This window comes from Ictidomys tridecemlineatus, chromosome 15 (assembly GCF_052094955.1).
Source record: "Ictidomys tridecemlineatus isolate mIctTri1 chromosome 15, mIctTri1.hap1, whole genome shotgun sequence".
NCBI lineage: Eukaryota > Metazoa > Chordata > Mammalia > Rodentia > Sciuridae > Ictidomys > Ictidomys tridecemlineatus.
The window spans coordinates 26,421,969-26,445,332 of NC_135491.1; the positions used below are offsets into that span (position 1 = coordinate 26,421,969).

At 33.8% G+C, this 23,364-nt stretch overlaps 2 protein-coding genes across 6 annotated transcripts in view; both read right to left on the minus strand.

Annotated features, from left to right (window-relative positions):
• Positions 1–6,477, minus strand: part of Mylk3 (myosin light chain kinase 3) — a 57,465-nt gene extending 50,988 nt beyond the window's left edge. The window contains exons 1-2 of one of the 2 annotated variants that reach the window (XM_040279548.2): positions 5,956–6,477; positions 5,368–5,496 (exon numbers count right to left, since the gene is read on the minus strand). In XM_040279548.2, coding sequence (XP_040135482.2) covers positions 5,368–5,496 — 129 coding nt within the window. In that variant the 5' untranslated portion in view covers positions 5,956–6,477. Of the gene's footprint in view, positions 1–5,367 lie in introns of both variants that reach the window. The other variant, XM_078032247.1, reaches the window with a different exon arrangement.
• Positions 6,478–12,886: 6,409 nt separating this feature from the next.
• C15H16orf87 (chromosome 15 C16orf87 homolog) overlaps positions 12,887–23,364 on the minus strand; it is a 36,190-nt gene continuing 25,712 nt past the window's right edge. For all 4 annotated transcript variants that reach the window (XM_078032251.1, XM_005318142.5, XM_078032249.1 and 1 more), the window contains one exon: positions 12,887–22,008. In XM_078032251.1, coding sequence (XP_077888377.1) covers positions 21,925–22,008 — 84 coding nt within the window. In that variant the 3' untranslated portion in view covers positions 12,887–21,924. The remainder of the gene's footprint in view (positions 22,009–23,364) is intronic.

Sequence of the window (23,364 nt, forward strand, 5' to 3'; positions counted from 1 at the left end):
AATGTTGTAGGGAGAAACAAGACCTTTCAAACTTGAGTACTGTTATGAAGAATTAAGAAGAAATGTAAACTGGCTAGTTTCTTTAAGCAAAATGAATTGCGATTGACTGTTTCATGCATGAACATGGATTTTATATATAAATAAAGTTTGGTAATTTATTTCTTTTATATTTGAATTGTACTTCTAAATATTTTCACATACTATATATACATGATCTGTTTAGCTTGCTGTATTTCATCCAGTTAGATTTTTCAGTTGAATCACTGGGATTCTTTATAGATATGATGAGGATTTCTCAGTTTGAGTGAGAAGCATGCTAAGGGTCAATGAAATAAGAAATAGATTTTGAGAAAAACTGTGAACTGGAGCTGAGATTGTGGCTCAGTGGTAGAGCACTTGCCTAGCATGGGCAGGACCCGAGTTCGATCCTCAGCACCACATAAAAATAAAGGCACTGTGTTGTGTCCATCCACACCTAAATAAATGAATACATACATATTAAAAAAAGAAAGAAAGAAAACCTGTGAACTACTTAAATGTCAACTAGTAAGGGAAAGATTGATAGCTGTTATGTCTACTGTCCAAATTATCCAAGGCATTTGGACAAGTTACAAAATTTTTCATAAAAATACTTATTACCTGATCCCTTCTAAATTGAAAATATAGACTAATAACCAGATGATGGACACAGTTATATAAATTCATAAGCAATATTTGGGAAGGACATACATATATATCTACTACTGGGGGGGTTATCGTGGATTGAACTCAGAGGCACTTGACCACTGAGCCACATCCCCCGCCCTATTTTGTATTTCACTTAGAGATAGTCTCTCAATGAGTTGCTCAGCATCTCGCTTTTTGTTAAGGCTGGCTTTGAATTGGTGATCCTCCTGCCTCAGTCTCCGGAGCCACTGGGATTACAGGCATGCACCAGTGCACTTGGCGTATATCTACTATTAACAGCAGTTACTTCCTGGGAAAAACGCAGAACTGGGATGAGGAAAAAGGAAGAAAAAGCCATTTACCTTTATAGAATACATGCTTTTGTATTTGCATTTTGATAATTATCATGTTTATGTATATTAATTATATGCTTCTTAACAAAATTATTTTAATGTAAAGAATTAACTAAAGAATTTACAGTTCTTTTGCAAGAAATATTATTTGTGGGATAATAAACATTAAATGTGTGTGAAGTTAAATTTTTTTTTTTTTTAATGAACCAGACATGCTCCTTCTCTCTGCCTTGGATCCTTTGTATTAAAGGAATAAAAGCACAAAAAGAATAAACCTACAGCTTGAGGACCAAGTAAGTGCAAATAACCATATAGGGACGAAAATGTCAGTACATATCTGGAAGCCAGAAAACTGATGACAGAGGGTAAAGAGATAACCAACATGTGGGCTAGAGAGGAGGGCTGCCAATTAGGCTGTGGGAACCCCGGCAAGCCCTGATGGTGGATCAACTGTCCCCACCTGTCCCAAGTTCTTCCCACCCCAAGTCCCTAATGCACAGACTGAGCAAGTACTGGCAGCTGGCATTTACCTACAGGCAAGAGTAAACAAGTCCCTGACAACTCTTCTCCAAAGAAATTAAACAATTCATATAGAAAAATCCAAGGCTTTTATAAGTCATTATAAAATGGGGAATTTGGGGCACCAAATTCTCCATTCTAGAGTTCTAACTACCTCTCCCTAGCTACACCCAGAGCATCTAGTCAAAATTACACAGACATTCTTCCTCAAGTATTATTAGACAATCAAAGAACACAAGATATTAGTAAAACTAGCAGCCTAAAAAAGAAACACCAAAATCTTCAGACATGAAAAACAAACTCTAGCAGGAAAAGATAATAGGAGAATAGAATACACCTTCACTCAAATAGTTAAGGAAGGTTTTATAAAACCAAAATAGGTTAAACTGAAAAAGAATAGAGAACAAAGGAAGTGATTAGAGATTTAAGGTATGTTAGCTAAAAGAAAATGCTTGAAAGAATGATAAAAGAAGAAATCTCACAGAACAGAATTTAAAAAAACAAAAAAAAATGTGAAAGAACAGATAAGACATAAAGGGCAGATTCAAAGTTCTAACTTCATTAAATGGAATCCAGGAAAAAGCACAAAGAAGTCTGGAGTGAGAGTGGAGAAATGCATTGACTCCAGCGATTTTCCCATTTTTGTATTGCTCATTCTGCGGAGGGGGGGGCGCACACTGATAGAAACTTACTTGACTGCCACTGTGGGAGATTAGTTCCTGAATTTAATCCTGAATCCAGGAGTTGATGAAAAGTGGCCCAAAAAAGTGACAAATGTGTGCCATTTCCTTTTGAGATGGGATCTCCCTATGTTGCTTAGGATAGTCTCAAACTCCTAGGACTAAGGGGCTCCTACCATCTCTGCCTCCTTGGTAACTGGGATTATAGGTGTGTGCCATCATTCCATTTATACCACTTTCTTACAACAGCCTAACAACATAGAGGATGCCAGGACTATAGCTTCTGTACTTCTAGACACATGCACTCTGAGGATGACTCATCTGGGTCACTGAGAGAAATGCTGAAATCAGTGTGAAGTGAGCAGAGCCCTTCAGCTCATCATTGATGACCTGTTCCAGGTTGATATCAGTCTACCATCTTAGGATCAGGATGTTCCATTGCATGCAATTACATCCAACTCTCAAAATTCAGGTCATGTTTTTCCAACCTGTTTTATATATATATATATATATATATAAAACACCATTGTAGTTTGGAATATGAAGTACCTACAAAGACTGGTGTCATCCTTAATGCAGCAATGTTCAGAGAAGAGACTTTTAGGAAGTGACTGAATCATGAAGGATCTACCTCATCAGTGGATTAATTCATATTTGTTAGCTGAATGGATTATTGGAAGGTAGTAGAAACTACAGGCAGGTGAATGTCATTGGAGGACACAGCTTGCTGGGGATGTACCGCTGGGGACTATGTTTCTCACCCCCTTCTCTCTCTCTGCTTCCTGGCTGCCATGAGCTGAGAAGCTTCCTACTACCACATCCTTCCTCCATGATGTTCTGCCTCACCTCAGGCCCAAAGCAATGTAACCTGCTGACCATGCATCCAAATAAACTGTGAGCCAAAATAAAATTTCCCTCCTTTAATATGCCTATGTCTGTCTGGTATTTTGGTTACAGTGATGAAAAGCTGACTAACACAAACATCACGACTTTTCAAATGCCATGGTCTACAGATGTGGCAGACATCTCTTGGGTGGGTGAGTGGCTAGCAAATATTCTTGCCTTTTCTATAAATGCCCCTAATATGGTCTAAATCAGTGGACTCCCAATAGCCATGTCTGTACTATGGAACTCTTTCCCTCACCAAACTGACCATGATTAATTGACTCACAAGTAGATTTTTAAAACAAGGAATCTGAAAATTGATCTAGTAAAAGGAATTCTAGAGTCAGTCTACAGACTTCAACTTACAGAGAAGGAACATGAACTTCTATAAATCAAAAAATTAAGGGGTGGGGGACAACTACAAATGAAGAAGTATAAGACAAAAGGTTCAAAAGTATATTTGTCAAGAACCTTTTGATAGTAGGGCTTTTATACAGTCAGAATAGATAACTAAAGAAATTTAAACTTCAAATGAAGAAATAGAATCCATTAAATACAGGTTTAGGCAAGTCATCAAGGCTTAGAAGTATAAAAATAAGGACATGGTAAAAAATCTTTAAGAAATGAAATATTTAAAAGGACATTTTGTTTAAGAGGAGATGGTGAGACCAATGAGGAGAAAATGGAGACAAATGCCAGTCAAAATGTAAACAAAATACCCAAATTGAAACTCTGAATCTGGAAAGAAAACCTGCATCAATCAGAAAAGGTTAACATGGCTTTCTGCACTTTTAGGTAATATTCTCAAGGGTTTAAAAAAAAAAAAAGTCTTTGGGCTCATTTGGTAGAGTGTTTGCCTTGCATGCACAAGGCCTGGGTTCAATCCCCAACACCACAAAAAGAAAAAAATTAGGAAGTCTTTGTAGTATATCCTTTATTGTCTAAATATCTATATTGCTTTCCTAGCCAGTGACAATAATATTAAGCAATTTGAAATGTATTTCCTGTTTCTCTTTTATCCAATAGGCTATTAGCACTTTTGTTAACAAAACTGGGGTCACACTGTAATTGTATTCAGACTCCATCATTTACCATGTGACCCTAAGCAACTTTAATTAATCCTCTGAATCTCAGTTTCCTGATTCATAATTATTAAAATACAATCATATATACAGAAAGCATTTGGATGGCTACTAAGTTGTCAGTTGTTGGCCATTTATTAGCATCATATTTATTTGTATTTTCTAAACAGATGTTAATGTACAACTGTGTTTTTCTCAATGGTATCTAAAAACCAGAGTACTGAAATGGAACAGAGGTGAAGATGTGTCTTCGTTGTGTAAAGAACTGGTGTTGTCAGCACTTCAGCTTATACTCTATGTACAACATCTGTCTTTGCTGCTTGACCTCATCAGACTCATTAGTCAGTTTCAACTACCCAACAAAAATAGCTCCTTAAAAGTACTGTTCTCCCTCAGTGGCATGTATCTAATCAAAACACCTTATTCCGACAAAATCTGCCTTAGGAAAATCTAATATATTTTAAATTATTTTGAAAGAAATGCAACATCTTATTCTTTGGCTTTCTTAATTGATCCTTTATGGAGGCAGCGTAACAACTTAATGAGACAAGAGGAATCTCCTCTACCACCTTCATTGATTGAAGAAAAAACATTTCAAAATAAGGCTTTCATTGAAGAAAAAACAAAAACAAACAAACAAAAAAGAAAGTATTTGGAACAGTGCCTGAGACACAGTGACTACTCCATAAATGGCAACTTTTTTCCTATTTTAATTCCTTTTAATCACACTCAACTGTTTGCACTATTGTAAAAGAATAAACTGCACTAAAATGTGTTCAGCTGCTTTTTTGTTGTTGTTATCATAAACATAAGTTTGACTTTTTTGAGGTGTTTTATATTTCTAAAGGCTTTAAACCTTTTAACTCTGCTGGTCATGGTAGTGATAGAGAAGCACGTGGCATACCTATGTCAGAGCTGCTACTATAGAAGCTGAAGCAGATTTTCTTACTTTGAAATTAAATTAAGTGAATTTCTTATTTGCAAGTCTTAGAAACCAGACACCAAGAAGTGAGAGGGTTTGTTTGTATTTTCCTACAGACATAAATTTTTCCAACCAATTAAAATGAAGTTTAGGGTTCTTACCTAGCATGCAGAAGGCCCTAAGTGCAACCACTAGCATCACCAAAGGGGGGAAAAATTGAAGTTTAACAGGTCTATTGCTAGAGTTCTGGGACATCTTACCCTCAAATTATATCCCTTGAATCCAGACAGACATTGTTTTCTTGAAGTGTGCCATATAGAAACAGAAGGAGTATACTCTGAAACAGCCCAGATACATGGAAAGCAACTTGGAATCACCATCTGCTTCATCTATTATAAAGAAAGATATGTCATGTATGGGCAACTATGGAAACATGAAACCATTTTTAAATCTCTTGGACTGCAGAAAGAATTGGGCATTATAACATAATATCTCCCTCTATTGCCAAAACCGCAAACTCAATTAAAATATAGACAAATAGATATTTCCTCAAAAATGATATATAAATTTCTGGTGAGCACATGAAAAGATGTTCAGTTATACTAGTCATTAGAGAAAGCAAATCAAAAGTCACAATTAAGATACCGCTTCACACCCATTAGGATGGTTACTATCAAAAAGCTGGAAAACATTGAGTGTTGATGAGAATATGGAATCCTTTGGAATCCTTTCACATTGCTGGTGGAACTATAAAATGAGGCAGCCACCATGTGAAACATTTCAGTGACTTCTCAAAAAGTTAAACAGAATTACTATACAATTCAGCAATACTATTCCTAAGTACATACCCAAAAGAATGTAAAGCAGAGACTCAAACACTTTTACACCCATGTTCCTAGTAGCGTTTTCACAAAAGTGAATTCAATCCAAGTGTTCAACAGCCTAACAAAACAAAATATAGGCTATACGTACAATGGAATAGTAAGAATGAAATTAATGTGCATCATATATGTAACACTGAAATCATTACCTAAGTCAAATAAACCAGATACTATAAGACAAATAGTGTATGATTCCACTTACCAGAATGGCCAAATTCATAGAGACACAGAGTAGTGGTTACCAAGGGCTGGGAGAAAAGGGTATGGGGAGTTACTGTTTAATAGATTCAGAGTTTCAGTATGGGAATGCTGAAAAAGTTCTGGAAATAGTGGTGATAGTTATATAACATTGTAAATGTATTTAATGTCACTGAATTGTACACTTAAAATTATTAAAATAGTAAATTGTATATCAGGTAGACTTTTCCTCAATTTTTAAAAAAATGTAACTCTACCTCAACACACATTCTAAAGTTCTTAGGTCATGTATAACACCAAAAAAAATGACTGATAACTACATCTGAGAAGCTGCATAACCCAGGAATGTGATACCATAACAGCATTGATGTGCATCATACATGTAACAAAAGACTTTGAAGACAAGTTCTCTTCCTGATAAGAAGTGACTTTTTGATTAAAAAAAGAGAAAAATATCATATCTTTTTGGTAATTATGCTAAAAGACTCTGAACGAGGATTGGTATAGAGATCGAAGTGATGGCATGAGCTTTACCATACTCTAGGAAAAAAGTGTACCATCAAACTTTAAAATGTTTTCTATTGACAGTAACCTAAACAGTGGCCTTCTTGAACAAAATGAAACAGAAGGGCTGGGATTGTAGCTCAGTGGTATATAGCTCACCTAGCACATGTAAGGCACTGGTTCAATCCTCAGCACCATGTAAAAATAAATAAAATAAAGGAATAAAGGTACTGTGTCCATCTACAACTAAATATATATATATATATTTTAAACCTAACAGTAGATATGAGCTAAATAATAGAGGCAAGATATTTTTATATTCATCCAAGAGAGTACAAACTGTCTGAAAGAATTAAAAATCTGAACAAGATATATGAAAAATCAGTTTTCAAGACACTGAATAGCAGACAACAATGGACAGTGATGTGAGACACAAAGAACAAATAAGGTAAAGCCTCTGATTGCTCCAATTTCCAGGAAGCTAGAGAAAAAGTGTGTTAAACAGAGACATGGAAGAAATAATCTTTTCTTTAAATCTCAAATTGAAATTCTGGAGATGAAAATTCCACCATGAAAATGAAAAAAATATACTTGATAGGACTAAAGGCAGGTTGAATGTTACAGAAAAAAAGACTAGTGAATATGAAAACAGTAAGAGAAACTAAACAAAAAGAATACAAAGAAGAAAATACTTAACAATAAGCTGCATGCCTATTAGGCCCAGCTACTTAGGAGGCTGTAGCAGGAGGACTGCTGGAGCACAGGAGTTCAAGACCAGCCTGGGAAACAGAGCAAGACCACCACAAAACAAAACAAAAATGAACAAAGCGGGGAACTGTAGGGAAGAAAATGACTAATTTCCAAACTTGTTGAAGCCTATAAACTCACAGATGCAAATTGTTCAATGAATCCCAAGCATTAGGAACATCATTCCTTATCATCAGGTCTCAGCTAAAATGTAAACATCTCAGAAAAGCTTCCCCTTAACCACCAAACCTTGAGTATCATTATATAATTATCTGACTTTTTTTGTGTGTATTCCTACCCATACCCCAATATATATGCCACAAGGACAGGGATCTTGTCTGCAATATTTACCACTGTGATCCCAAAGCCTTCACAGAGTACCTAGTACTCATCAAGTTCTCAATACACATTCATGAATTAATGAATGAATGACCTCACCCATTCTTAACTTTCAGGAATAAATTCCTATGTCAAAATCCTTCTCAAATTATCAAAACAACCCTATGCACACGTATGATTTCATGAATGGTATGACTCTGCATCATGTACACCAAGAGAAATGAAAAGCTGTGCTCCATTTGTGTACGATGAGTAGTCAAAATGCATTCTGCTGTCATGTATAACAAATAAAAAATACTAAAAGAATTGTTTTTTTACATTCCCAACCTTTCCTCTTATTCCCAATCTAGTACAATGGTGTATTCATTAGCACTTTCTTTTTGTCTAACAGTAAAGTCACTTTTTTTTTTTTTTTTGGGCGGCACCAGAGATTAAACCCAGGGGTACTCTACCACTAAGCTACCGCCAACCCTTTTTTTTTTTTTTTTAAATTCTGAGACAAGGTCTCTTTAAGTTTCCAGAATGACCTCAAACTTGTGATCCTCCTGCCCTAGCCTCCCAAATCACTGGAATTACAGGAATGTGACTTTGGACCTAGTTACATCATTTCTTGAGGAGTGGCCTATATAAAAACAATTCTTCTATTCTACATTGACTCCAAGTAAGGCTTTGGCAAACCTACCATCAAGCTTGACATACTGCTCTACAGATTTTGTACTCTCAGTTCTCCAGTAGAATATCAGTTGCATCATAACAGTGTGATTTACTAATAACCACTGCTTATAAACACTTTAAACACATTATCTATTTAACCTATGTTGAGTTTATAAAGGAGGAAACTTGAGGTCTAGGAAGGTGAAGTAACATACCTAATCTCAAAGCTAGTAAATAGCAGAGTCAGAATACAAATTCAAGTCTGTTTGACTCCAAAATGTTGCTCTTTAAGCCATCCCAAGATTAAATTTAAAGTACTGTAAAATTGTAGCTAAGAATCAAACAACATATAACTCTCCAGGAAGGAGTTCTAACAGTTTGGCTGGTCAGATGAACTATGGGCTCAAAGGTGGCCCAAACTAAGTAAGTTGAAATGCCAGAATTGCCTCAGCATACTATCAAAGAAAGTATCCAAAGGCCTAGAGATATGGTTTTCTTCCCTCCCTTATCCACTAATCATCTCTAAGTTATATTAATAATGGTTACCATTGCATCACAGTATTTAAGAATAGGGTCAAAAGACACACAAGAATATCATCTGGGCACTTTGATTCCTCTTCTGAGGTAAGTTAGAATGTTTTCAGTTTTATGAAGAATAGTAGTATCATGTTAGGCAGAAGTATAACTTTGTTCTTGTCTTCATTTGGAAATTACGTAGGGCTTGAGGAAATGTATATGGGTGGCAAATTGACAAGGGGTGGACTATAATGCATATATGGACTTAAGTAGTTACTCAAACACTAATCTGGGCATTGTTGTGAAGGTATTTTGTAATGTGATTAAAGTCTGTAATTAGACTTCTAGTTTCAACTCTGACATATAAAGAGCTTGGAATTCAGTGCTTCCATCCTTGTAAGAAAAGAGCTAAACAACTAGAAAAACAAACAAAATAAAGCAATGCCTTTTCCTGGGCTTGTCAGAGAACTGAAGTCATAAGGCAAATTGTCACCCTGAAATCTGGATAGAAATGCATATACAGAGAATCACAGTCAAAATACACTTACCTGGAGCAGAAACTTCTGAGGCCATAAATAAACATTTGAACATCTGAATGGTAATTCTGATCAATGCCAGATGCTATATGAAGTGTAAGAAACTTCCAGAAGCTGTAATCTTGAAAGGAGGGAGGCATACTTTTATAAGTACTCCAAAAATATCTCTAGGTTCTAAAGTTTAAGAACCAATGGGGGGGGGGAACCTTCATATCCTGGCAGGGGGAGGAGAAAAACAACTCTTCTGAAATACACCCAGATCATTTTCTATAATAAAGGCCTACAGAGGAAAAACCTTTACCAGATTCTTATCCATCTAGAGGACAGGACATTTACCCAACATCTTCCCTCTATAGCCTTCCTTAGTAAAGGAGAGGGCAGAGGATAGCTAAGAAACTCTTATGCCAAGAGGCACTGTCCCTCAACTAAGATTGAGATTTAGTCCTAAGGTTATAAAAAGCTTCCTTTTCCCTACACCTTATCACATCAACAGGGTTCTAGTATGATAACAGCATAGTACAGCTGAAAGAACTCAGGGGAGTTCTTAATCGAAGAGATAAAAACAAAAATAATGGAGGAATTTGAAGCACCACATACAAATAAACAGAAAATAAAAGGCATTCTGTCCATCTACAACTACAAAAAAAAAAAGTTCTTCAGTGAGAAGTAGTATGATATAGGTCAGAAACCTGAATACATAAAGACAAGAAGCACTTTGGAAAAGGATTAAATGAAAGTAAAATAAAATGTTTATTTTTATTATTCTTAATTGATCTAAAATATATCTACTTAATTAACAATATATTGGGTGATTAAAGCATATAGATAAATGAGACAAATAACAGCAATGTTACAAAGGGACAAGAAGGAAGAATTGGGAATACTGCTATACCTGTGCCACACATGAACTGGTAGAGTGTTATTTAAAAATGGACTCAAGAGTACTGTGAATTTATACTACAAACTCTAGGGCAACAACTAAAATTATTATTAATATTATTTGAGAGGAAGTCTCACTATGTTGCCCAGGCTGGCCTCAAACTTCCAGGATCAAGCAATCATCCTGCCTTGGCCTCTCAAGTAATTGGGACTGTATGCATGTGCCATTGTGCCCAGCCACTAAAATTAATTACAACTAATTTTAAGTTTAAATGAAATATCATTGATATGCCAAGAAAGGAAGGAAAAGAGTCACATAAAATGTTCAATCAGAGAAAGCAGGAAAAGAGGGGAAGCAAAGACAGATAACAGAAAACAACTACTACATAGGACATTATATAAGTGATTATACTAATTATTATATCAATAATCACTTTAAGTTTTAATGGTTACTCAGGAGGCTGAGGGAGGAGGATCACACATTCAAGGACAGGCTGGGCAATTCAGCAAGACCATTTCAAAGTAAAATAAATAAAAAAGGATGGGCACGGTGGCGCATGCCTGTAATCCCAGTACCTCAAGAGGTTAAGCCAAGAGGATTGTGAGTTCAAAGCCAGCCCCAGCAACTTAGCGAGATCCTTATCAACTTAGAGAGATCCTGCCTCTAAATAAAATATAAAAAAGGACCAAGGAGGGCTGGGGTTGTGCCTCAGTGGTACAGCACTTGCCTAGCACATGTGAAGCAATGGGTTCAATTCTCAGCACCACATATGAACAAATAAAATAAGGGTCCAACAACAACTAAAAAATAAAAAAATTAAAAAACAAAAAAGGAACTAGGGAAGGAGTTCAGTGATAGAGGCCCTGCCTACCATGTGCAATGCCCTGATTTCAATCTCCAGTACTGCAAAAAACAAACAAACAAATACCCTGCGGTGGCCTTTAAGGTTCAAGTGAAGAGTCACACACTTCTCACATGATTTTAAAAACCAAAATGTTTTCAAAGGAAACCATGCTGAAAGCTGAGCAAGATAAGCTAAAAGCTAGGCCCCTTGAACTAATTAGCCAAATTGAAAATGCAAAGGCAAAGTTCTTAGAAGAAACTAAAAGTGCCACTCCAGAGAAAATACAAAGCAAAGTAGGTTTATTGCTGGTATGAACAAAATTTTAGAGATCTAAATAGAACATCACAACAGCTATGACATTCCCATAAGCCAAAGCCTAATCCAGTGCAAGGTCTTAACTTCTTCAATTCTGTAAAGTCTAAAAGATAATGGAAGAAAAGGTTGAAGGTAGAAGAGGTTGGTTATTGGGGTTAAAGGAAAGAAAGCCATCTCCAAAACCAAAAGTGGAAGGTAAAATTGCAATTACTGATGTAGAAGCTGTGGCAAATTATTCAAGGATTAAGCTATTATAACTGATGAAGGTGACTACTACACTAAACAGATTTTCAATGTAAACAGTCGTACACTGGGAGAAAATGCTATATAGAACTTTCACAGTTGGAGAAAAGTCGATGCTTGGCTTCAAAGTTTCAAAATTATGTTAGAAGCCAATGCAGCTGATTTTTAGTTCAAGTCAATGCTCATGACCACTGCAAAAAATCCTAGGACCCTTAGGAAATATACTAAATGTACTCTGTCTGTGCTTATAAATGAAACAACAAAGCCTGGATGGCAGCACATCTGTTTATAACATGATGGTTGAGACCACTACTCAGAAAAAAAATTTAAAATATTCCTTTCAAAATATTATAATGCTCACCTGTTCACCCAAGAACTCTGATGGAGATATTTGAGATTAATGTTCTCATGCAGAGTCTATGAATCAAGCAGTAACTGTGATTTTTAACTTAAGAAATTTTAGAAGGCTATAGCTGGCATAGATAGTGATTCCTTGAATAGATCTGGGCAAATAAACTGAAAACCTTCTGGAAATGAGTCACCAATCTAGATGCCATTAAGAACATTCTTGATTCATGGGAGAAGGTCAAAAAATCAACACCAACAGGAGTTTGGAAGAAGCTGATTCACACTTTCACAGTTGACTTGCAGGGGGGCTCAAGATTTCAGTGAAGGAAATAACTGTAGCTATACTGGAAATGGCAGGAGAAATAGAATTAAAATGGAGCCTAAGGATGTAACTGATTTGCTACAATCCCATGACAAAAGTTCAATGGATAAGGAATTACTTCTTAAGAATGAAAAAAAAATAGTTCATTGAGATGCAATCTACTCCTGGTGAAGATGCTATGACCATTGTTGAAATGGAAATAGAGGACTTAGTAATGTTAAATAAACTCAGTTAATGGTAACAATAATTGGAGGATTGACTCCAATTTTGAGGGAAGTTCTATTAGGGGTAAAGTGTTATCAAACAGCATCACATCCTATGGAGACATATTTTGTGAAAGAAAGAGTAAATAGATACAGTAAACTTTGTTGTCTTGAGAAAATGCTACAGCCATTCCAACCTTCAGCAGGAAAGACCCTCCACCAACAAAAGGACTATGACTCACTAAAGGCTTACATGATCATTAGCATTTATTAGCAATAAATATTTTTAGGTCAAGGTACATATTTTAGACAATGCTATTACACAGTTAAGACTATGATATAAGGTAAACATAATTTTTATACGCACTGGGAAGCCAAAAAATTCAAGATCAACTTCATTGCAAAAAAATATTTTATTATACTGGTTTGGAACCAAATTTGCAACACCTCTGAGGTATGCCTGTGATAATCAGCAAGACCACCAAGAAGACACAACAGAGAAAGGAAAGTTTCTTCAATAAATGGGACTGGGAAAATTAGATATCACCATGCAAAATACTAACTGATCCTTTGTGTCATATACAAAAACTAACTTGAAATAGATTAAAAATGTAAATGAAGACTAAATATTGGAAGAAAAATGGGGACAAACTCCTTGATATTTCAAGGCTTTGGCAATGATTGGATATCACAGGCAACAAAGCACTTACAATAAGTAAGTGGCACTATATCAAACTAAAAAGTTTCTGCAAAGGAAATAATCAACAAAATGAAAAGGCAACCCACAGAAAGGGAAAAAATATTTGCAAGATATATATGTAAGGGGCTAATATCCCCTTACAATACATAAGGAACTCAAAACAATATTAAGAAGAGAAATAATTCAATTTCAAATTTGGCAAAGAAGCTGGGCACAGTGGTGCATCCCTATAACCCCAGTGACTTAGGAGGCTGAAACAGGAGGATCACAAGTTCAAGGCTAGCTTCAGCAACTCATTTGAGACCCTGTCTCAAGATTAAAAAATAAAAAAATAAAGTGTCCTACACAGACACTTCTCAAAAGAAGATACACATGGATAACAGGTATATGAAAAGGTGCTCAACATCACTAATCAGCAGAGAAATGCAAATCAAAACTACAATGGTAATTATCTCATATCCATTTGGATTGCTATTACCAAAAACACTAAAGATAACAAGTGTTGATGAGGATATGGAGAAATGGGAACCCTTATACACTGTAATGGGGGAATGTAAATTAGTCCAGTCATTTTGGAAAACAACAAGGAGGTTACTCAAAAAACTGAAAACAGAACTACTATAGGATTCAGCAAACCCACTTCTGTGTGTATATATCCAATAAAAATAAAGTCAATATTTGAGGAACATCTGCATTCCCACGCGCACTGTAGCACTATTCAAAATAGCCAAGTATGAAATCAACCTATGTGTGCAACGATGAATAAAGTATGGAATGCTTTATGTATGGAAAAAAGGGAATACTATTCATCTTTTAAAAAGAAGGCAATCTTACTAATTGTGGCAACAGGGATAAACATTGAGAATGTTAGGTAAAATAAACTAGGCAGAAAGACAAATACTCTATAATATACTCATTAAAATGTGAATCTAAAAAAGCTAAACTTACAGAAACAACAGAATGATAGTTATGGGGGCAGTGTAGGTCACGGAGATGTTGGTGGAGGGCTATTTCAGTGATCCAGGAGGAATAAGTTCAAGGGATCTATTATATATCCTGGTGCCTGTAGCTAATAACAATATACAAGCAAATTGCTAAGTGTTATAGCCACTAAAAATAAGTGTATGTGGTAGTATAAATGTTCGTTATCTTGATTTTAGCCATTTCACAATGTACACATATACATCAAATTACACAGTACAAATACATACAATTTTTATGTCAATTGAATACTTAAAAATGAAATAAATCAATAGCACCTCTACAAAACAATAACAAAAAGTATAACATTTTGTGTCACTGGACTCTCAGAAGAAGAGAAGAAAGTGAAACAGAAAAAAAAATACCTAAATGGTTGAAAACTTAGCATATTAGGTCAAAGACATGAACCTACACATTGAAGCTATCATTTCTTTGATAAATTCAAAGAAATCCTATATGCAGGCACATCATAATAAAACCAATAAAAACAAAATACAAAGCCTCCTGATGTTGCCAGAGAAAAATCAGGTTTTATGTAAGGGAAAAATTATTTGAATGGCTATACATTTCTCATCAGAAATCACATGACAATTTTTAATGTGTTAAAAGTAAATAACTGTTGACACAGAGTTCACATCCAGCCAAAATATCTTTCATGAGGTAAATTAAAATAAGGATATTCTCAGATGAAGGAAAATTAAGACCATTTACAGCATACTAGCTCTAAAAGAAATGCTGAAAGAAGTTTTCCAGATAGAAAGCTCATAACACCAACACAAACTTTGGAACATCAGGAAAAAAGAAGAGTAAGAGAAATGATAAATATCTGGGTAAATATGATGGAGTATTGTCTTGAATTAAAAAAATCTGTAATAGATCAAAGCAAAAATTATAATATTAACTGACAGGTTTCATATTTCTACTTAAACTTATAAAATACTGATTTTAAGTGAACTGTAAACATTAAGCTTCTTTATGGTAATCTCCAGAGCAAACACTAAAAATATTATAGATACATTAAAAAATCACAATAGATAAATTAATATACTAAGAAATATTCAAAAAATCCAGAATTGGGTCAAAAAAAGAAGAGGAAGGAAAAACAAAAGGACTTAAAAGAGAGAGATCATACAGAAAACATAAAGTGGCATATTTAAATCCAAATACATAATCTAATTAAATGTGAATGGTCTAAATAACAATAAAATATTGTCAGAAGTAAGACATGAAACACTATACACTGTCTACAAAAAAATTCACTTTAAATATGATGATATAGGTAGTTTTAAAAATGATTTAGGAAAAAACCACCATGCAACATGAATCAAAAGGAAAAAAAAATGGGTCAGGTATGATGCATACCTATAATGCCAGTGATTTGGGAGGCAGAGAAAGAAGAAGCCAAGGCTAGCTCTGAACTAGGCAAGGCCCTAATCAACTTAGCAAGACACTGTCTCAAAATAAAAAAAATTTAAAAAGAGCTGGGGATGTGACTCAGTGGTTAAGTGCCTCTGGGTTCAGTCCCTGGTACCAAAAAAATAAAAAAGAAATAAAATGGATTGGTTCTAAGTATTAATATCAGACAAAGTATTGTAAAGTAAAGAAAATTAGCAGTAAGAAGGACATTAAATAATGACAAAAGGGGTTAGTTCATCAAGAAGACATACCAAGGATATTTATGCACTCAACAACAGAGTTCAAAATACATACAGCAAAAAACAACAGAACTAAAGGGAGAAATAGATTCATGTAGTTGGGAGATGTCAATACTCCTCTCCCACTAAAGGAATCTAGTAGAAAATCATTAAGGAAACAGAACTAAACAATATCAGTAGCATCTTCATTTTTTTCAAGTGTACATGGAACATTTACCAAGACCAATCCATATCCTAGGTCCTAACTAACAATTTTAAAAGAACTGAAATCATACTAAACATATTCTCTGACCATAATAAAACAAACAAATCACTGACAGTTATCAATGAAAATCAGAAAATATTTGGAATTTAACAAAAATGAAATTGTAACACAACAAGATTTGGGAAATAACAAAAATGCCTAAAGGCAATTTTATACCATTAAATGTTTTTGTTAGAAAAGCATGAAATCAACAATCTAAACTTCTTCCGTAAGGAACTAGAAAAAGAGGAACATATAAAACCAAGGCAAGTAGAATGGAAGAAACAATAAATATAAGAAATCTATGAAACTTAAAACAGAAAAACAACAGAGCATATCAATAAACTACAGGCTAGTTCTTAGGAAAGAGCCATACAATTAATAAACCTATAGTAAACTGTCAAAAAGAGAAGACATGATGAAATAGGCCAATTCCTTGATAATCACAGAACTCAACCAAATAGAAATACATAACTAAAATTATTTATGACCATTAAAAATAAATTTAATTCAGGAGCCAGGCACAGTAGCACAGATGCCTGTAATCCCATTGACTCAAGAAGTTGACACAGGAGGACACAAGTCAGGCTCAGCAACTAAGGAAGGCCCTAAGCAACTCAGGGAGACACTGTCTCAAAATAAAAAATAAAAAGGGCTGTCCAGTTCCAAAATAATAATAATTAATCCACAGTAAAATCCTTTTCAAACAGAAATCTCTATGCCCTGATGGTTTCACTGGTGAATTCTATCAAATATTTAAATAATAATTCAATTCTACAGTCTTTACCACAAAATAAAATGGAGAAAATACTCCCCAACTGAGTATATGAAATTAGTATCACAAACAAAAATTATTAAAGTTCTCAAGAAAATATTAACCAAGTTGAATTTATTAAATAAAAATTCTAATGTAACACAACTAAGTGAAGTTTTTCTTGGGAAACGTAAGGCTGGCTTCAATAACCAAAAATCAATGAGAACTTCCATATTAACATGTTAAAGGGTTCTGGGGTTGTAGCTCAGTGGTAGAGAGCTTGCCTTGCACACGTGAGGCCTTGGGTTGGATCCTCAGCACCACATAAAAATAAATAAATAAAAATAAAGATAAATTCAGCATATGTTCATCGTAAGAACTATAATAAGATGACACAGAAGAGAATTTTTCTCAATCTAGTAAAGAGTTTCTTTCAAAAACAAACAAAATAATGATACTTAGCAGTATATTTAGTGGTATAAGACTGAATGTTTTACCCTCTACAATTGGAATCAAGGCAAATAATCTCCTCTCTCACCAATCTTTTTTGATACTACTGGAAGTTCTAGCCAGTGCATTAATGCAAGCAAAAGAAAAGGCACACAGATTGTAGACAAAATGTCAAAATAACAAAAACCAGCAAACCACAACAAACTGCTCAATCAGAGGATAAGATACTTAAGATTTTTTAACAATACAAAAGGCAATTTTGATTATGGTGAAAAGAATTATTCAGTCCATCCTAAAGCCTTTTAATTATGGAAAGTTTGCTTTATATGTTAGATATTCATTACTACAACTGAATTCTTTAAAAATAAACACTAATGTTCAGACTGTAAGAACCGAGTTAAAGGCTGGAGATGTAGCTCAGTAGCAATGCACTTGACCAGAATGCCCAGGGTCCTCGGTTCAATCCTCAGTTTTACAATGAATAAATAAATATTTTTTAAACTGAGTTAAAAGCACAAAATCAGAAAAAACAGTAATTAAATTTGTAAATACATACACGCCTCCAAATGTAAAAATAGAGCTTGTAAAATAATATTAAGTTGTTTAGAGCCTTGCTAAGTCCAGCCTCCGCAACTTATCAAGGCTCTAAACAACTTAATAAGATTCTGTCAAAATAAAAAAATTTAAACAACAACAACAACAACAACAAAATGCTGGAATGTGGCTCAGTGGTTAAGTGCCCTGGGCTCAATCCTGGTGTACCAAAACAAAAAATGACTATAAAGAAGAAAAAAAATTGTTTATAGAAAAATGTTAAGTTTTAAAGTCTAAAAAGACAGAAAACACTAAAAATTTTTTAAATTAGAAAGAATATAAGGCACCAAACCAAAACCTCGAGCTTAAATAGTTTAGGGAAGAATACATTAAATTTGACAACATGGGAAAAAGCTTCATATCACTGGATTTCACAATTATGTCTTGTATATGACAACAAAAGCACAAACAACAAAATAAATAAATTAGAATAGAATAAATCAAAATTTTAAATTTCTCTGCATCAGAAGACTCAACAAAGTGAAAAGGTCACTCACAGAATGGGAGAGCATATTGCAAATCATGTATTTGGTAAGGACCAAGAGAACTCCTACAACTCGACAACAAAAAACAATCCATTAAAACATGGCAAAAGGCTGAGTAGGTCAGTGGTAAAGTTCACGCTTTGCAGTCCTGGTTTCCACGGGGTGAGGGAGCAGGAACTAGCAGTATGATTTCTTGCATCTAGAATGCTCTTTGAAAGAGGAATCAATTTTATTAATATTTTTATAATAAATATACAAAGAGCTTAAGTTCTTCAAATTTAAGATGAACACACAGGTTGAGACAAGTCACAAATAAAATATATTATAAAAGTTATTTTTATAATCAGATTTGGATAATCAAGTACAATTACTAGAATTTAGGAAATCAAGTATTTTGTAATGTAAATTCTTAGGAAAAAGCACTGAAATAATTACCTTTAGGAAGCAACACAGATGTTGTTGACTTTTTCTTAAATATTTTTGAAATTTAAAGAACTAAGAATTTACTTGAATTAATTTTTTAAGTCATTTGTAATTGTAAATTTTTTTTATTATTATTTTTGGTGCTGAGGATCTGAAAACTCAGGACCTCACATATGCTAAGCAAGACCTCTTAAAAAGGTACATCCCCGCCCTACAGTTGCAATTTTTATCTCATTAGAACATAAACTGCCTCAAGCTGCTTGGTCACTTCCAATGATTACTACTTTAGAAATAATTTGCAAGACTGAAGTTGCTAAACTGCTCCCCTAAACATTTTAGAATACTATGGAGTTAGGAACTTGGGGGGGTAACATACAAATTTTTTGGTTTAACCTACCCTCCAATTCTCCCATATTATTTTTATTCTTGCTTACATTTAAAAATAAACATTTTCAACAGACCTTATTTAATCATGGAACCATCAGGACATTCTGAATGTAATCATACAGATATTACAGAAGAACAAATTTTATATTGAGTAATTAAAGGACTATAATTTTGCTCTAAGGATATCTGCTTTCACAAGAGGTTTTTTCCAACACCAGGGGCAAAGTAATATTTTCTGGGCTATTACAAAACATCTAGACAGGGGCTGGGGATGTGGCTCAAGCGATAGCGCGCTCGCCTAGCATGCGTGCGGCACGGGTTCGATCCTCAGCACCACAAAGATGTTGTGTCCGCGGAAAACTAAAAAATAAATATTAAAATTCTTTCTCTCCTCCCTCTCTTAAAAAAAAAAAAGGATTTTCTTTAAAAAAAAACATCTAGACAAATTAAATTTTTTAGCTTTATACCAAAATTTATAAATATATATACCAGAAAACACAATTTTCAGACAAAATGGTAGAATGACTTTTGTCACTAACAAAAACCTAGTTTATATCTTTGCCAAAGAAATATTTAAATAAGCATTATTTTTAAATAACCTCATGAGCATCTAAAGTAAAATAATTTGCTATACAGCAAGCTCAGGTCAGTATCTTCCCTTTTCCTTTCAATGAGTATTTTAACACAACTTTTCTCTAATAGTGTTCAGTTTTAAATGGATAGACTATGACATGATAATTCTTTAAAGACATAACTCTCCATAAGTTGTTCTTGTTTTTCTGAGGACATATTTATGTTCATAAGGAATCTCATGTTAATCAGTTTTACATTTTCTTGCTCAAAATAAAAATCACTTTCATATAGTATGTTTCAAAGATAAAAATCACATTACATTCTTGGGAAACCTTTATTTAAAATGCATACAAGATAAGTGCAGTAGTACCTGCAGGTATATATATATATGTATTAAAAGAAAAAGAATTCTTAGGAAAATTCTACAGTTCATCTTGAGTACCTCATAAGCTCCCTCTGCTGGCTACCAATTTAAATAGAGAAAAAAAAATGTAGACCTTTTTCCTTTAAGGAAAGGAACCTTTGAGGGTGACAGAGGATACAAGATGAAGAATAAAATTGACAATGCTGTTGTTTAAAGGGAAAGGGAACTATGATTGACAATAATTATATATTTCAAAATGTATAGAAGAGAGGATTTTGAATGTTCACAGCACAAAGAAATGATAGGTTTGAGATGATGAATATGCCAATAACCCTGTGCCTCCTAAATATGTAATTGTGTTAATTAAAAAATATGTATGTATGTGTGAGTATTCACATGCATGTATGTGTGTGGGGGGATGTATATACATATATATACCCAAAAGGGGGAGTTCTTTTTAATAGGGACCAGGTCTAATTGGTAACTAACTTCCCTAGTTAGCTTGGGACTTCCAGATTGGGTAAGGAGGAATTGAAAAGAAGGGGAGTTACTGCCAACTTTGAATACATTAGTCATTAAATTGCCAAATAGAAAACATTTAGTATAAAATAAGTCAATTATAAAAACTTAAGATTTGACACTAGAAAAATTAAGAATTGAAATAAATTTCACAAACTTCACTAGGACAAAAAGCTTATACCACACTATTTAATCTACTTAGTTTCAATATTAAGATTTATTTTTTCTTCCAGGAGATTAAGTAACAATTTAAATAATCATCAGGATGTATGAATGAACATCCACTCAGATAAAACATTACTGCTTAAAAGTGGCTATCTAAGAAATATTTTGCATGTAATAATAATAAATATATTTTATGTTTACGTTAACAGGCACCATCTTGAGAGCAGAAAAGTTTTTTTTTAACCAATAAATAAATTACATTCAAGAAAAAGAGGTGTTAATATCTGAAGTATGATATATCCTTAAATGTTTTTCTTCATATAGCACCCAAACTTCCAAACTGTCTGGAAAGTATCTCCTAAAATATAACTCATACCTTAAGTCATAAAAATAATGACCAAGAAAAAAAATCAATGTAAGACAAAATTTACAGTTTATATTCTTAATTCCCCATTCAATAAAATATCAATTGCCAATTTATTAAAAGTAAATGAACTGTATATATGCAGTCCGTTAGAGCTGAAAATCTGAAATATATATATTTAAAAGTCAATCTTTCTGACAGTATTTAAAATATTGCATCTCTGGTGGCAAACCTGTAAACTATCAAACATTTTATTTCCCTAGTTTTCATACTTCAGCAGTTAGTCCTACCCCTTTTTATCCTCTTAATACCCATCCAGCACTTTGTTTTGTAAATACACTTACTTATATGCCAACACAAAACACTGACAATTCTCCTTGGTAAACAAGGAAATACCAAAATAGTCCAAGCCTACAGCTTTGTTTCCAAAGTGTGGCACAGGCTAAATGACAGAAAGGGAAAAAAAAAAAAGAAAAGAAAAAAAAATCAATGGCCCTTATTGATGCAGTCAGAATGCTCCTGAGAGTCCACAACTGTTTGACAATTTGCTGATGTAATCCTGAAGAAAGTTTCAACAGATTGTGCAGACAAGTATCAGAGAATAAGTCTTTGATTGATAATCTTTCTATTTATTTCTGCCAAGGCGACTGAAAACACGAAAGCCTTTTCATCAGAGAGGTTAGCATAGATGTCAATTTCCTTTTCCTGTTTCTCTGTTAAAAGAAAAAGGGAAAGCTTAATATAAATGCAGCAACTTTAAAAAATATTATAAAGCTTTCAAATATTTCTTTTAATGACAATATATTATACATAATTGTACAATATGTTTAATGTTATGCTACTAATTTTTTTTAAATTACACAAAGGTATTGAGATGGAGACTCTATTTCTATACATACACAGTCCAATAGCTACATCATTTCTATAAGAATCTCATCTTTTTCCTCACTACTATGAATTCAATCAAAATTTCTAACCCTAGATGTTTATTTCTGAACATCAATGATAATATATTAATATTGTTACCTTATAGCCCTATAAGCTATAGAAAACAAGAACATTTATTTCCACCCTTCCCCTCCTCATTACAGATGAAATCCAAGTTCACAGTAAGAAAATCTGAAAAACAAGGTAAGCATGGTAGATCATGCTTGTAATCCTAGTGACTCAGGATGCTGAGACAGGAAGATTGCCAAATTCAAGGCCAGCTTCACCTATTGAGAACTATCTCAATACAAAATAAAAATGTAGCTCAAAAGCAGAACATTCCTAGGTTCAATCCCTAATACCACAAAAAAATAAAATTGAGAATTTGAAAAATAAAGATAAAAAATAAAGATAAAACCCCCTATTAAATAATGAGCCAGCCAAAACCACAAAAAACATCTTGGTGGATGTTTTTTCCAAGTGCCCTTTTCAGCTTGTACTATGATTTTGTTATTTTGACATTTCAATCAAAATTAAACATGCAAATAATTTAGTCAAATTATTTTACAAAACTTGTTACAAAAAAAAAGAAGTCCATCCATCCCTCCATGCAAATTTCCCACTTTCCAGATGCAACTACTGATTTTTTTCAGTTACTTCTCTTTGTTTTTACAAAAACAAATCTATCTCTAAGTAACTTTTTTAGAAGATGCTAATTCAATTATTGGTTTAGGCATTACATATTCAGTTCCCACCATGAAAAATCAGGATTTTTTTTGTTTTGCATCTCCTGTTCCCACCACAAACACTCTGGTTTTGTGCCCTCACCTTCTCATTATGAATTGCAATTTCAGTAACACCCATTTTTCAATGACTATGTGAATGATTTCACTCTTCTTGCACATTGTTTTCCCTGAATTGAATCTTTTTTCAAAACTTTTTTTATAGTTATTTTTTTAAATTATCACTAAAGTTACATAATAGTGAAATATACAAATACATTAAGAAGACAACTGATGAGTTCTGATAAATGCATACACTCATATAACCCACAAAATGATGATATACAAAATTTCTTTTACTCCAGAAAATCCCTCATGCTTTTATAGTTAGTCCCTTCCTACGCCCATCAGTAACTGTAC